The sequence below is a fragment of the Bufo bufo genome, chromosome 4, assembly GCF_905171765.1.
Source record: "Bufo bufo chromosome 4, aBufBuf1.1, whole genome shotgun sequence".
Taxonomy (NCBI): Eukaryota; Metazoa; Chordata; class Amphibia; order Anura; family Bufonidae; genus Bufo; species Bufo bufo.
The window spans coordinates 556372544-556388366 of record NC_053392.1 but is presented as its reverse complement, the minus strand read 5'-3'; the positions used below and the strand labels follow the sequence as shown (position 1 = coordinate 556388366).

The window sequence follows — 15823 nt, the reverse complement described above, 5'->3', positions numbered from 1 at the left end:
ATCACGAGATTTGGCACACAGGTACATCATATATATATTATATATATATATATATATATATATATATATATATATGTTATACGTGCCAACTATTACTGAGTCACTTGCGGGAGAAGAGAAAATGTGATGCAAAAATAATGGACACCACTTTTGGCAGACTATTCTCGTGGTGCCATAACTCCTTCAGCACGTCACTAAGCCCCCCCCCCCCCCCCCCCCCCCCCCCCACCCTCTCAATATAGTTTGGGTGCCAGGACAGTGTTCTATGATGCAGCATCTTGGCGCCACATACCACTGAAGTGCATGTTTTCTGGGTAAAGCAGCCCTCCATGCAGAGTCCGGAAGATATGCCAGCTCTTCCAGGAAGCCGGGAGGTCTCTGCTTTTTCCAGGAGTCTTAATGAGAGAGAGAATGTTTTAAGGCATTTTTATTACTTTCTGCAAAGTCAAAAGTTTACATACATTTCATTAATATTTGGTAACATTGCCCTTAAACTGTATGACTTGGGTCAAGCGTTTTGGATATCCTTTCACAAGCTTCTCACAATAGTTGTTCGGGATTTGGGCCCATTCCTCCTGACAAAACTGGTGTAACTGAGCCATGTTTGTTGATCGCCTTTTCAGCTTTGCCCATAAATTTACATTAGGATTGAGATCAGGGCTTTGTGATGGCCACTCCAAAACATTGACTTTGTTATCCTTAACCCCTTCACGCCCAATGAAGTACATGTACGTCATCGGTCCGGTCTTTAAACATGGCGCCCGATCGCAAGCGCTGCGGGCGCCATAGCCACGGTGGACGCCTGCTTCTTATAGCAGACACCCGCGGCTCATGTCTGCAACCGGCAATAATGCAGATCACGGACATTTAACCCCTCAGATGCTGAAAACCAAAAGTGTGCGCTTTTGGTTATGCTCCAGCTCCCCGTGTGGCGATCGGAGGAGCCAGAGCTTGTGTGCAGCAGCCCCTGTCTTTGTGAATGGCAGGAGGCTGTTGCATAGTAATTCCTATGGAGCCCTTGACTGTAATAGGGCTCCATAGGAAAGTAGTAAAATCATCATAGATTTCAATGCAAGCGCATTGGAGTCTATGATAATAGTAATCAGATGATTGATTGCTATAGTTATGGGAACTATAAAAAAAAAGTGTAAAAAATAAAATAAAATTGAAAAATAAATAAATAAAAACATAAAAATTCTAAATCACTCCCCTTCATGGGTGTTGCAATGTGCGAAAACGCCCATAGTATAAAAATAGATTCCCTATACGGCAAACAGCAAAACGGAAAAAAGCGTCCAAATAGCCGATCGCCGTTTTAGGTCGTTTCATTTTCTACAAAATTAAATAAAAAGTGATCAAAAATCATATACACCCCAGAATGGTATCAATGAAAAGTTCAGAACTCCCCGCAAAAATTAGCCCCCATACAGCTCCGTACACATAATTGAAAAAATGTTATAGGGGTCAAAATATGGCAAGAAAAAAATATAAAACAGATTTTTTTCCCACTTTTTAGTTTATCATCACTCAAAAATGCTTTATTATGCTAGCTATGATCCACCATTGCAGGGTAGTAGAGGGAAACCTGTCTACTCAAGTCGCTTCTGCCTTTGCTTTTCGCATTTGCCTTCGCCGAGAGAGCTTATTTTACTGTTATCTTACCTTTACTGAGATTTGTGCCCTTGTCCAGGCCTTAATGCAGATATACCATCTCTGTTTTCAGCTTTGTATTAGTTGCCATTGGTAAAATGTCCATGACTGCTCATCCCTATTCCCCTCCCCCCCTTGTTTTTCCCTGTTTCCCCCCCCCCTCCTTTTTTCTTCCTTACCTCCCAATATTGTGTCTTGACTCTTCATACTGATATCTGGTATTTTATTATATGTGCTGTAACCATTACATCTCTGTACTCACTTTGCTCGTTATGTCGAGACAGAAAATCTTAATAAAAAGAGATTTGATTTAAAAAAAAAATGCTTTATTATGTAAAACTAAAAAAAAAAAAAAAAAGTAGTCATGTTCGCTATTGTCGCGTCCGTAACAACCTGCTCTATAAAAATAGCACATGATCTAACCTGTCAGATGAACATATGATCTAACCTGTCAGATGTAAATAAGAAAAAAAAAAAAAACTTGCCTCACAAAAAGTGTAATATAGAGCAATCAAAAATCATATGTACCCTAAAATAGTACCAACAAAACTGCCACCTTATCCCGTAGTTTCCAAAATGCATCAGGGGGTCATGTGACATGACAGCTTAAAATGATCCCAGTAAAATCTGCCCTCCAAAAACCATATGGCGTTCCTTTCCTTCTGCGCAATGCTGTGTGCCCGTACAGTAGTTTACGACCACATATGGGGTGTTTCTGTAAACTACAGAATCATGGCAATAAATATTGAGTTTTGATTGGCTGTTAACCCTTGCTTTTTTAAAATGGAAAATCTGGCAAGAAAGTGAAATTCTGAAATTGTGGTGTAGTTTCTAAAATTGTGTCATTTTGGGTGGTTTCTATTATATAAGCCCCACAAAGTGACTTCAGACCAGAACTGGTCCTTAAAAAGTGGGTTTTGGAATTTTCTGAAAAAGTTCAAGATTTGCTTCTAAACTTCTAAGTCTTCGAACGTCCCCAAAAAATAAAGTGGGCATTCACAAAATGATCCAAACATGAAGTAGACAGATGGGGAATGTAAAGTAATAACTGTTTTTGGAAGTATTACTATCTATTATAAAAGTAGAGAAATTAAAATTTGGAAATTTTTCAAAATGTTTGGTAAATTTGGTATTTTTTTTTATAAATAAAAATGAAATTTTTTGACTCAATTTTACCACTGTCGTGAAGTACAATATGTGAGGAGAAAACAATCTCAGAATGGCCTGGATAAGTAAAAGCGTTTTAAAGTTATCACCACATAAAGTGACACTGGTCAGATTTGCAAAAATCGGCCTAGGATTTAAAGAGGACCTTTCACCTGTATAAACGATGTTAACTGAGTATGCTGCCATATAGAGCGGCGCCCGGGGATCTCACTGCACTTACTATTATCCCCGGGCGCCGCTCCGTTCTCCCGTTATAGGCTCCGGTACCTTTGCTTCTTAAGTTATAGTAGGCGGGTCTTCTCTTGTCCTGTGGGCGTCTCCTTCTCCTAGGCTGCAGCGCTGGCCAATCGCAGCGCACAGCTCACAGCCTGGGAGGTGTTTTTCTCCCAGGCTGTGAGCTGTGCGCTGCGATTGGCCAGCGCTGCAGCCTAGGAGAAGGAGACGCCCACAGGACAAGAGAAGACCCGCCTACTATAACTTAAGAAGCCAAGGTACCGGAGCCTATAACGGGAGAACGGAGCGGCGCCCGGGGATAATAGTAAGTGCAGTGAGATCCCCGGGCGCCGCTCTATATGGCAGCATACTCAGTTAACATCGTTTATACAGGTGAAAGGTCCTCTTTAAGGTGAAAAGTTGCTCGGTAGTGAAGGGGTTAAAGGCATAGTAATCTTAGTGTATGTAAACTTTTGACATTGCAGAAAGTAATCAAAATGCCTTAAAACATTCTCTCTCCCATTATTCTGGCATTTGGCAAATAATAATTATTATGGTAATCCTAATTGACCAAAAACAGGAAAGGTTTATTCTGATTTCATGTCAGATATTGAGAAAAACATGCATATGTGTATTTTTATATAGTGTATGTAAACTTCTGGTTTTAACTGTAATATATATATATATATATATATATATATATATATATATATATATATATATATATATCCAAAAAGCAGGCAGCACTCCAAGGTAAAGGTGAAAAAATATGCAAGACTTTATTCACCCATGTTTACTGTATAGCATGCCCAAGTTGCGTTATAAATATATTAGTACAATCTTATGATGAGTTGACATACGTCATAGTATGATTAATTTGAGGAGAACCCTATGGGGTGCTATGGGGCTGGACGTCCGGGATGTAGCGGTAGGACTGTCGCACTGTCATGCGCGGCTCTGCCCCTTTTTTCTCGGGTGGTGAATGGACCACACCTGGCGGTGTGCTCTTTTACCGTTATGTCCATGTAGTCCTTGTTTTCCCCTGTTTGGATATACATGGTGGATAGGCCTGGATGTTCTATGGGGCTATTGGGTGTGTTGATGACAGACGTGCGCGCTGGGAGACATGTTACCCGTAGCCCTCTTCCAATATGGCCACTGGAATAAAAAAATACACCATGGCGCATGCGCGGTGGGCGCACTAAGATGGGATGACTCCGGTTGTCATACACGCGACTCTGGGCATGCATTCCTTGTTTTTATTGATCACATTTGACACTTTATGATACCTAATCATTTTTATTTGCACTTTACACAGCAATGTATACATCGATTGGATATTTATTGTTTTATATAAATTGTAAAAAAAAATAAAAAATCCCATTTTTACTGCACATATTACCACTATGTATGTGCATATGTGCAAGAGCAAGGTCTGGATTTTAATTTTGGGAGTGATTTATCCAATTTGAATAATTGAACACAATTGTGTGTCACATGTTTTTCACCCTATATATACACTGCTCACCTGGTTTTGTAATTTTGCTTGAGAAAGGCTCATACTGAGCAGAAACGTTGCCTTGTCACATAGGTGAATAAAGTCTTGCATATTTTTTCACCTTTACCTTGGAGTGCTGCCTGCTTTTTGGATTTTTCATATCGGGTAAGCTGTATCCCGTTTAGGCCTATTGCACACGGACGTTTTTTTTTCCCGTTTACTGGCCGTTTTTTGCGTTCCGTATACGGTCCGTATACGGAACCATTCATTTTAATGGTTCCGCAAAAAAAACGGAATGTACTCCGTATGCATTCCGTTTCCGTATTTCCGTTTTTCCGTTCCGTTTTAACATAGAACATGTCCTATTATTGCCCGCAAATCACAGTCCGTGGCTCCATTCAAGTCAATGGGTCCGCAAAAAAACGGAACACATACGGAAATGCATCCGTATGTCTTCCGTTTCCATTCCGTTTTTTGCTGAACCATCTATTGAAAATGTTATGCCCAGCCCAATTTTATCTATGTAATTACTGTATACTGTATATGCCATACGGAAAAACGGAACGGAAAAACGGAACAGAAACGGAAACACAACGGAAACAAAAAACGGAACAACGGATCCGTGAAAAACTGATTGCAAAACACTGAAAAAGCCATACGGTCGTGTGCAATAGGCCTTAGGCTGTGCACCCACTTTTTTCCTCTTTTTGTTTTACTTTCCCGGTGCTGCCATCTTTTATATACACACACACACACACACTGTATATATACACATATACATACACACACACTGTATATATACACACACATACAAAGATTCCCAAAGTGCTGTGTGATCTTGCCATTTACTAAAAACCTATAATTATTTTTTATGTGCGGTTGCTGAAAGGACAAAGCTCAGCATCAGCACCTTCTAAATCCGGCAGGTAGAATCGCAAAAAAAAAAAAAAGTTGTATATGCCTTCCCCAGCATCACTAAGGGCTGTTTCACACGAGTGAGTCCATTGCGGTAATCATGTTCCGTGTGTGAGCGTGATCCTCTGTTCTGGACCTGCAGAAGGGCACAGCATTAGGGTCCATTCACACGTCCGTAAGTGTTTTGCGAATCCGCAAAACACGGACACCAGCAATGTGCGATCCGTAATTTGCGGATCCGCACATCACAGACACTATAATAGAAAATGCCTTTTCTGGTCCGCAATTGCGGACAAGAATAGGACATGTTCTATTTTTTCCAGGAACGAAATTGCAGATCCCGAAAATGCGGATGTGGATCCAGGAAAATGTGGATTTGCATCCGTTCCAGCCCCATTGAAAGTGAATGGGTCCGCAAATTGCGGAACGAATGCGGACCCAAATTACGGACGTGTGAATGGACCCTTATCATGATCTATTTCTGTAGAAATAAGGTCAAGCAGAGACACACAGCATTATAAATCATGATAATGCCGTGCGCTCCTGCAAGTCCAGAGCAGAGGATCACGCGCACACATGGAGCGTGATTCCCGCGAAGGACTCGCTCATATGAAACAACCCATTCACACAGACCAAAGTAAATGTGCGATAATTGCACTAAGGGTGTATTCAGACGGTACAGTTAAAACCACATTGTGTAAAAATTTGTGTTTTTATTGCACCGTCTGAATACACCCCAACCATTTTGGCCATTTAAAAAATGATTTGCTGCCCTAAAATTGTTGACAGGTAAGTACAATACAAATAAGCCTGCAGTGGGCAGGTCTATACAGTCTACTGTTTCTAATACAATCATTCAGAATAAAAAAATGAATAAAAATAAATGCAATATTCCACTTCTTGAGAGTTTATGACATTAATCACGTTACAGATTACTATCCCACAGAATTCTATAGGCTCCCCTTTACATTACCTAGGAACAGCGGTGTCGTTACATCATTGGTGAGGTCATTGGGATCGGCCCCGGCTCGCAGCAGGAACTCACAGCATGGAACACTTCCACGCTTAGCGGCAAGATGTAGCGCGGACTCCCCTTCAAACGTCTTTGACTTTAGGTACGCCCTGGACGGAGCTGTCGGAGTGGAATTACACAACATTAGGACACAGAGGGCAGTTCTTCAGCTTGACTAATCTTATTGCAATGTCATCAGAATACTCGTATTTATCCTCAAGCGTTGTAATAACAGAGACTCGCGGACCTGGTCGCTCAAGGAATAACTGAAATGTTTGCTGTATTGGAAAGCATAACTGTCGTCCAGTGGTGAAGCGGAGTAGGCTTTCAGATAAATGCAATAACCATATAACAACTTAATCCTCTTCACCTGAATCCGCAGTCAGTGGAGATGGCGGGAAAGCCCACGTGTAAGATGTCCCACACACAAAAAAAAACGCAACATACTACAGTACTAGAAAAGTGTATAAGATTAGAGAAATCTAATGTACACTCTGGGCGACATTTATCAAGACTGCTTTTTACCCCATTGTCCCCCCTCCCGCGTTGCCGTTCTATATGGCTAATTTATGACAAGGCATGCACCTCATAATAAAAACTCAGCCCCTTACTGGTCTAGATTTCCATCTACTTTCTTGTCCATTTTCAGGCGAAGAAGTAGTACATTTTGCTTGGAAACAGACAAGAAAGTAGATGAAAAACTAGACCAGCAAGGGGCGGCATTAAATAGTTGCAAAAATGCCCTTTGCGACTATTTTTACGCCAGAGGAGCTTTAATAAATTACCCCTTTTGCCTTTTTTTTTTCCGTGCGGAAATTAACCGGACATGTGGATTTAGAATTCTGTAGCATGTTAATTCTTTTGTGCGATTTAATTTAATTTTTTTGTGCATATTTCACCTTTTTCAATGCAAGGATGAGTTCTATGGAAAATCAGCATCAAATCCACACTAAAAACCACAAGTAACACAATCAGTTTTCAGTGCATAAAAACGCACAGAAATCCGCACTAAAAAGGTCACAGTTTCTGTTTTAGAATCTGCATCCGTGTGCGTGTACAGTGACATTATGGCCTCCTGTGGGCTCCTGTGAACAAGGCAGACATAGCAGAGCTGGAGAGGGTACAGAGGAGGGCAACTAAAGTAAAAACTGGAGTGGGGCAACTACAGTACCCTGAAAGATTATCAAAATTAGGGTTATTCACTTTAGAAAAAAGACGACTAAGGGGAGATCTAATTACTATGTATAAATATATCAGGGATCAGTACAGAGATCTATCCCATCATCTATTTATCCCCAGGACTGTGACGAGGGGACATCCTCTGCGTTTGGAGGAAAGAAGGTTTGTGCACAAACATAGAAGAGGATTCTTTACGGTAAGAGCAGTGAGACTATGGAGCTCTCTGCCTGAGGAGGTGGTGATGGTGAGTACAATAAAGGAATTCAAGAGGGGCCTGGATGTATTTCTGGAGTGTAATAATATTACAGGCTATAGCTACTAGAGAGGGGTCGTTGATCTAGGGAGTTATTCTGATTCCCTGATTGGAGTCGGGAAGGAATTTTTTATTCCCCTAAAGTGGGGAAAATTGGCTTCTACCTCACAGGGTTTTTTTGCCTTCCTCTGGATCAACTTGCAGGATAACAGGCCGAAATGGATGAACAAATGTCTTTTTTCGGCCTTATGTACTATGTTACTAAACGGGTCTTAGGGGAGGGGCAAGGATAAAAAAAAAAAAAAAAAAAAGAGCTGGACAACCCCTTTAACCACTTCCCATCTGGGCCCTTTGCCCCCTTCCTGACCAGGCCAAATTTTGCAAAACTGACATATCTCACTTTATGTGGTAATAACTTTAGAACGCCTTTATTTATCCAAGTCATTCAGAGATTGTTTTCTCGTGACACATTGTACTTCATGATAGTCATAAATTTGAGTCAAAATATTTCACCTTTATTTATGAAAAAATCCCAAATTTACCCAAAAATTTGAAAAATTCGCAATTTTCTAAATTTCAATTTCTCTGCTTTCAAAACAGAAAGTGATACCTCATAAAATAGTTATTATTTAACATTTCCCATATGTCTACTTTATGTTGGCATCATTTTGGAAATGTCATTTTATTTTTTTAGGACGTTAGAAGGCTTAGAAGTTTAGAAGCAATTCTTCAAATTTGTAAGAAAATTGCCAAAACCCACTTTATAAGGACCAGTTCAGGTCTGAAGTCACTTTGTGGGGCCTACATAGTGGATACCCCATAAATGACCCCATTGTAGAAACTACACCCCTCAAGGTATTCAAAACCGATTTTACAAACTTTGTTAACCCTTTAGGCGTTCCACAAGAATTAAAGGAAAATGGAGATCAAATTTTTAAATTTCACTTTTTTGGCAGATTTTCCATTTTAATCAATTTTTTTCTTTAACACATCGATGGTTAACAGCCAAACAAAACTCAATATTTATTACCCAGATTCTGCGGTTTACAGAAACACCCCACATGTGGTCGTAAACTGCTGTATGGGCACACGGCAGGGCGCAGAAGGAAAGGAACTCCACATGGTTTTTAGATGCCATGTCCCATTTGAAGCCCCCTGATGCACCCTTACAGTAGAAACTCCCAAGAAGTGACCCCATTTTGGAAACTAGGGGATAAGGTGCCAGTTTTATTAGTACTATTTTTGGGTACATATGATTTTTTGATCATTCATTATAACACTTTATGGGGCAAGGTGACCAAAAAATTGGTTGTTTTAGCACAGTTTCTATTTATTTATTTTTACAGCGTTCACCTGAGGGGTTCAGTCAAGTGACATTTTTATAGAGCAGATTGTTACGGACGTGGCGATACCTAATATGTATACTTTTTCTCATTTATTAAAGTTTTACACAATAATAGCATTTTTGAAACCAAAAAATTATGTTTTAATGTGTCCATGTTCTGAGAGCTATAGTTTTTTTATTTTTTGAGAGATTTTCTTATGTAGGGGCTCATTTTTTGCGGGATGAGGTGACGGTTTTATTGGTACTATTTTGTGGGACATACGCGTTTTTGATCACTTGGTGTTGCACCTTTTGTGATGCAAGGTGACAAAAATTGCTTGTTTTGACACAGTTTTTTTTATTTATTTTTTACGGTGTTCACCCGAGGGGTTAGGTCATGTGATATTTTTATAGAGCTGGTTTTTACGGACGCGGCAATACCTAATATGTATACTTTTTTTTATTTGTTTCACTTTAACACAATAATAGCATTTTTGAAACCAAAAAAATGATGTTTTAGTGTCTCCATGTTCTAAGAGCTATAGTTTTTTTATTTTTTGAGAGATTTTCTTATGTAGGGGCTCAATTTTTGCGGGATGAGGTGACGGTTTTATTGGTACCATTTTGTGGGACATACGCGTTTTTGATCACTTGGTGTTGCACCTTTTGAGATGCAAGGTGACAAAAATTGCTTGTTTTGACACAGTTTTTTTTATTTATTTTTTACGGTGTTCACCCGAGGGGTTAGGTCATGTGATATTTTTATAGAGCTGGTTTTTACGGACGCCGCAATACTAAATATGTCTATTTTATTTTATTTTTATATTTTTTTTTTTTATTCCTTACTTGGGATTTTTTTTTTTTTTACATGTGAACCTTTTTTTTATTTTATTTTTTCAACACTTTATTTTATTTTTATTTTATTTTACACTTTTCGTCCCCCATAAGGTCATACAAGACCTCTGGGGGACATTTACGTCACTTTTTTTTTTTTTTTTTTCACAGTTGATTTCTCCTGTAACTGGGGCTGAGATAGTAGCCCCAGTTACAGGACAAATGCACCCCTATAGAGGCTGTACAGCAGCAATCCTGCGCTGTACAGCCTCACAGCAGGGCTGATCGAGGTCTCTGAGAGACCTCACACAGCCCCTGCACTCTCCGGTCCCGGCGGTCACATGACCGCCAGGCCGGAACAGGAAGCGCACAGCGCTTCCTGCTCTGCAGACACAGCGCTCGGTGAGCGCTGTGTCTGCAGCGATCGTGAAGGCAGGGACACCTGGGCACTGTCCCTGCCTTATCTCTGGGTTGCCCTGCTGTCACTGACAGCGGGCAACCCGATCAGCAGCTGCACGATTAGCGTGCAGCTGCTATTTCTGACAGGACGTTTTAAAACGTGCTGTCAGAAATAGACGTCCACCCATAGGACGTTTATATCCTATGGGCGGACGTGAGGCGGTTAAGCAATCCGCATACAAAAAAAATGTAATCTAAGGCTACTTTCACACTTGTGGGAGAGTGATCCGGCAAGCAGTTCCATCAGCGGCACTGCCTGCCGGATCTAGCAAAACGTATACAAACTGATGGCATTTGTAAGACGGATCAGGATCCTGATCAGTCAGAAAAATGCATTGCAATACCGGATCCGTCTTTCCGGTGTCATCCGGAAAAACGGATCCGGCATTTATTTTTTTCACCTTTTTTTTTCGTTCTGTGCATAAGGACGGATCTGGCACTAGTACATTCCTATGGAAAAAATTCCCGGATCCGGCATTCAGGCAAGTTTTTTGGGCCGGAGATAAAACCGTAGCATGCTGCGGTTTTATCTTTTTCCTGATCAGTCAAAACAACTGAACTGAAGACATCCTGATGCATCCTGAACGAATTACTCTTCATTCAGAATGCATGGGGATAAAACTGATCAGTTCTTTTCCGGTATAGAGCCCCTGTGACGAAACTCCATGCCGGAAAAGAAAAACGCTAGTGTGAAAGTACCCTAACTGAATAAACCTCATACAGTCTCTTACGGAGCATAATCGTGCACCTGTCAACCTTTCCTGAGTCTTCACTTCAGTCTCCATGCTCCCGTTACGCTCCATTGTTTACAACCCGAACTTCCAGGGGTTGTGGGCGTAGATGAGAAGCAGCCACAACACTTCCCATAGTAAAGTGTTGTGGGGAGGGAAGAAACAAGAGCGCACTGTGCAAGCGCGGCCACCTCTCCATCCATCGCTATAAGACTGCCATAAATAGCCAAATGAGCAGTCAACTATTCTTTGGAAATCCCATAGCGGTGAACAGAGGGTGGCCGGGCAATCGGGCTGCTCTCTGCTCACTTCAGGAGTGCCGTTCTGGAGGTAGGAGTGGGTCCCAAACGTTGGATTCGCACCTATCTGACATTGATGACATATCCTAGCAATACGCCATCAATGTCCCAGACGAGACAACCCCTATACTAGGTTCTCTTAATGTTTCACTCTGCCGATGTGCACAATAAAAGACATTATTGGTACAATGCTTTGTGTGTTATTCATTTAGTTACATTGCATTTATTTTATTTTATTGTGACTTAGATAAGAATCAGACCACATTTTATTAGTAAGCAATGCATAAATTCAGGTAAATTGAAAGAGTTGATACTGAACACACAATTTATTCATAAAACCACATTATTTATATCCCTTAAAAAACTGAATTAAAAAGCTGTAATAAAAATAATTGATACACAATGTAATGCAATATGCGGGTAATTGGAAAATCCCCGCTTGGTAATATATTACACCTGAAAGGAGGATAAATATTTCACCAACTCCTCTGAATCGTTATGACCTCAATCAGCTGAGATATTTCACCATGGGACGATCTCAATATAGTGCACCGCAATAGGAATAATACCCCAATAAAAGATTTCACTGTATATATTCCCCCAATCGAGTGTCTCACTGTAGAGCAATTCTGATACACTGCAGGATAGTTCTAATACACTGTATATCCTGAGAACCTAATATATATAGTCTCTCTTGGTAACGATATCTGAAAATTCAATTCACTTATTCCCAGTTGTAGTGAATCTAGCAGCAATGTCCGTTCATATCATTTACCAATTGTGCAAATCTATGCAGATTTTATTGGTGTTTTTTCAGATTCTTATGTCACTTGATAGTTAAAGGGGTTCTGCACTTTGTTTTAACTGATGATCTATCCTCTGGATAGATCATCAGCATCTGATCGGCGGGGGTCCGACACCCGAGACCCCCGCCAATTAGCTGTTTGAGAAGGTAGCGGCGCTCCAGTAGCGCCGCAGCCTTCTCACTGTTTATCGCCGGCATCCCACGTGTCAAGTGGGTGGGTATCGAACAGCCGGCTGACTGCACCGACCGCACTCCCTCTTTGTATATATCAGATGTCTGCCATTCAGTTCCTGGAGCGCTCCATCGGATGTTGTTTTAAAAGTTCACTAAGGGGTACTCGCACATAGAGGTTCTCCAAAAACACGTATGGTTTGGAGAAGCTCTATGCGCGAGTGAGACACTCTATTGGGGGAATATATACGGTGAAATCTTTTATTGGGGTATTATTCCTATTGCAGTGCACTATATTGAGATCGTCCCATGGTGAAATATCTCAGCTGATTGAGGTCATAACGATTCAGAGGAGTTGGTGAAATATTTATCCTCCTTTCAGGTGTAATATATTACCAAGCGGGGGTTTTCCAATTAACCGCATATTGCATTACATTGTGTATCAATTATTTCTATTACAGCTTTTTCCTTCAGTTTTTTATAGGGATATGAATTACGTGATTTTATGAATAAATTGTGTGTTCAGTATGATCCCAGATATTGAGTGCCTATCTTTTGAAACAAATCAATATATCAACGTAAGACGATTGGGTGAATTATACTGATAGTGCACCTATTCCATACCAGTAAATAGGAAAGCCACCTTGAAATACATCTATTATAAATCGAAAGGGTGTTCACTTACTTTTTACAGACCAAAGCAAACTAGACAAAGAAAAATAATGTTTGAAAGCACACATGAAAAATAGACAGTCAGAATACACTCACTGTATAGCAAGGTATTTTAGTGGTCCTGTCCCCATGAATTCCTTGTAATGCACTTGGTTAGTGGTACTTGGTGATACCTGGCATTCCTGAAGTATGAAGTAACTGTACATGAGTACTGACCTTCAGGTGGTTCTAGGAGGGACCAGGAGGCTAGAAAACATTTAGCTCTGTAACAAAGAGGTTAGCTCCATTGAAGACATTATCAGGGTAAGATGTGTCTTGCTACCATCACCTGTCTTTCTATCATATGGGCAGGTGCCATGTTGGGCACTGGTCGATGGGAGCTCGCTTATTTGTTCATAGCTTTTGGTGACTGTTTACCCTGTATATTATCGTTTATATAAAACTCTTTTATCATAGTTTTATAAACTTTTATGCACCAAAGTTGTGTTAAAGGGCTTCTGTCACCCCACTAAAGTCTTTTTTTTTTTTTTGGGCTAGTTAAATTACTTATACTGCGATATATGAAAATATAATGGTCTTACTTACTTTGCTTCAGCAGTTTCTTAAAAAAACGAACTTTTATAATATGCAAATTAGGTCTCTACCAGCAAGTAGGGCGGCTACTTGCTGGTAGCTGCTGCAGAAAACCGCCCCCTCGTCGTGTTGATTGACAGGGCCAGCCGGGATCTCCTCCTCCGGCCGGCCCTGTCAGCATTTCAAAAATCGCGCGCCTGTGTTCATTCTGCGCAGGCGCTCTGAGATGAGGAGGCTCGCCTCCTCAGAACTCCTTCAGTGCGCCTGCGCCGATGACATCACCGAAATAGAAGACGTCATCGGCGCAGGCGCACTGAGGGAGTTCTGAGGAGGCGAGCCTCCTCATCTCAGAGCGCCTGCACCGAATGAACAGAGGCGCGCGATTTTTGAAATGCTGACAGGGCGGCCGGAGGAGGAGATCGCGGCTGGCCCTGTCAATCAACACGACGAGGGGGCGGTTTTCTGCAGCTGCTACCAGCAAGTAGCCACCCTACTTGCTGGTAGAGACCTAATTTACATATTATAAAAGTTCGTTTTTAGAAGAAACTGCTGAAGCAAAGTAAGTAACACCATTATATTTTCATATATCGCAGGATAAGTAATTTAACTAGCCCAAAAAAAAAAAAAAAATGACTTTAGTGGGGTGACAGAAGCCCTTTAAGTCTATTTTTTCTCAAATCTCAGAGTTCACAATAATACACTCATGGAGAGAAGACTGAGCCGGACGTTAGACGTGCATGCAATAACTCCTATACCTGAATGAATCAGCAGCTGTAAACACTGAGCGGCATCTGAAAACGCTGCTTCATGAATTGGCATCCATCCTCTGTTATCAGGCACATCCACGCTGCTTCCTTTTTTAATTAGTTTCCTCAAGGATTTTATATCACCTCTTCGAGCTGCATGTCCAACAGTAGAACATCTATCAGTATACGCCTCTGAGAAATCCATTTCCACCTATACACAAGACAGAAGTTCAATAACCAAAACGGTAACACAGAAGAGGTGTTCAACTCTGCCTAATAATAATGTGCTGGAGCTAGAATAGCAGGAGACATGAGGGATTCGACAGTCTGAGTGGGCTGATGAAATAGGCAGCTTCTTTGTATGGTGCAGTTCGGTCTGCAGATAGCAGTAATTACTGACGGGTGGATCAGGGAGTCTGGAAAACCAGTGGAAACCATTTACCATTTGTGTACGCAGGGCTGTGGAGTTTGAGTCAAAGCTAGTTATATGGGTGGAGTCGGTAGAAAAGTACTGACTCCAGCTTAAAAGAAATATCACATTATTAACATTGACTAATTTATTAACTTTTAAATGAATTTATTTAATATAAATCATATAAAATTAGAAAAGTTAATAACAAATCTATTTTATCTTCTATCAATCCCTTATTTATCAAAAACAGTGATAAGCAGGTGTTCTAGTGGTGATAGACAATCAGTTCTCACCTCTCCTGTGTTTGCCACTGTCCTTATTCTCCATCACCACTAGAACCCCCCGCTTATCACTGTTTATAGTATAAGTTCTCACCTCTCCTGTGTTCTCTCATGTCCTTATACCATAAACCGTGATAAGCAGGGTGTTCTAGAGGTGATAGATAATCAGTTCTCACCTCTCCTGTCCTTACACTATAAACAGTTATAAGCAGGGGGTTTTAGTGATGGTGGAGAATATGAAGAATAAGTTACCACCTCTCCTTTGGTCTCTCCTGTCCTTATACCATAAACAGTGAGAAGAAGGGTGTTCTAATGGTAATAGATAATCAGTTCTGACCTCTCCTGTCCGTATACTATAAACAGTGATAAGCAGGGTGTTCTAGTGGTGATAGATGATCAGTTCTCACCTCTCCTGTGTTCTCCTCTGTCCCTACACAATAAACAGTGAAAAGCAGGGTGCTCTAGCAGGGAGGGATAATCAGTTCTCACCTCTCCTATGTTAACCCCTGTCCTTACACTATAAACAGTGATAAGCAGGTGTGAGGAATATGGAGTATGATTTCATTCCTGCCATTTTCTCCAGGAGTGGCAGAGGAAATCAAACTCCACATGGGGGCTCCGCTTCAAAT

At 40.8% G+C, this 15823-nt stretch overlaps 1 protein-coding gene across 2 annotated transcripts in view; it reads right to left on the bottom strand.

Moving 5' to 3' along the window:
- ASB3 (ankyrin repeat and SOCS box containing 3) overlaps positions 1-15823 on the bottom strand; it is a 156962-nt gene that overhangs the window by 136702 nt on the left and 4437 nt on the right. For both annotated transcript variants that reach the window (XM_040430158.1, XM_040430157.1), the window contains exons 2-3: positions 14511-14712; positions 6417-6575 (exon numbers count right to left, since the gene is read on the bottom strand). In XM_040430158.1, coding sequence (XP_040286092.1) covers positions 6417-6575; positions 14511-14706 — 355 coding nt within the window. In that variant the 5' untranslated portion in view covers positions 14707-14712. The remainder of the gene's footprint in view (positions 1-6416; positions 6576-14510; positions 14713-15823) is intronic.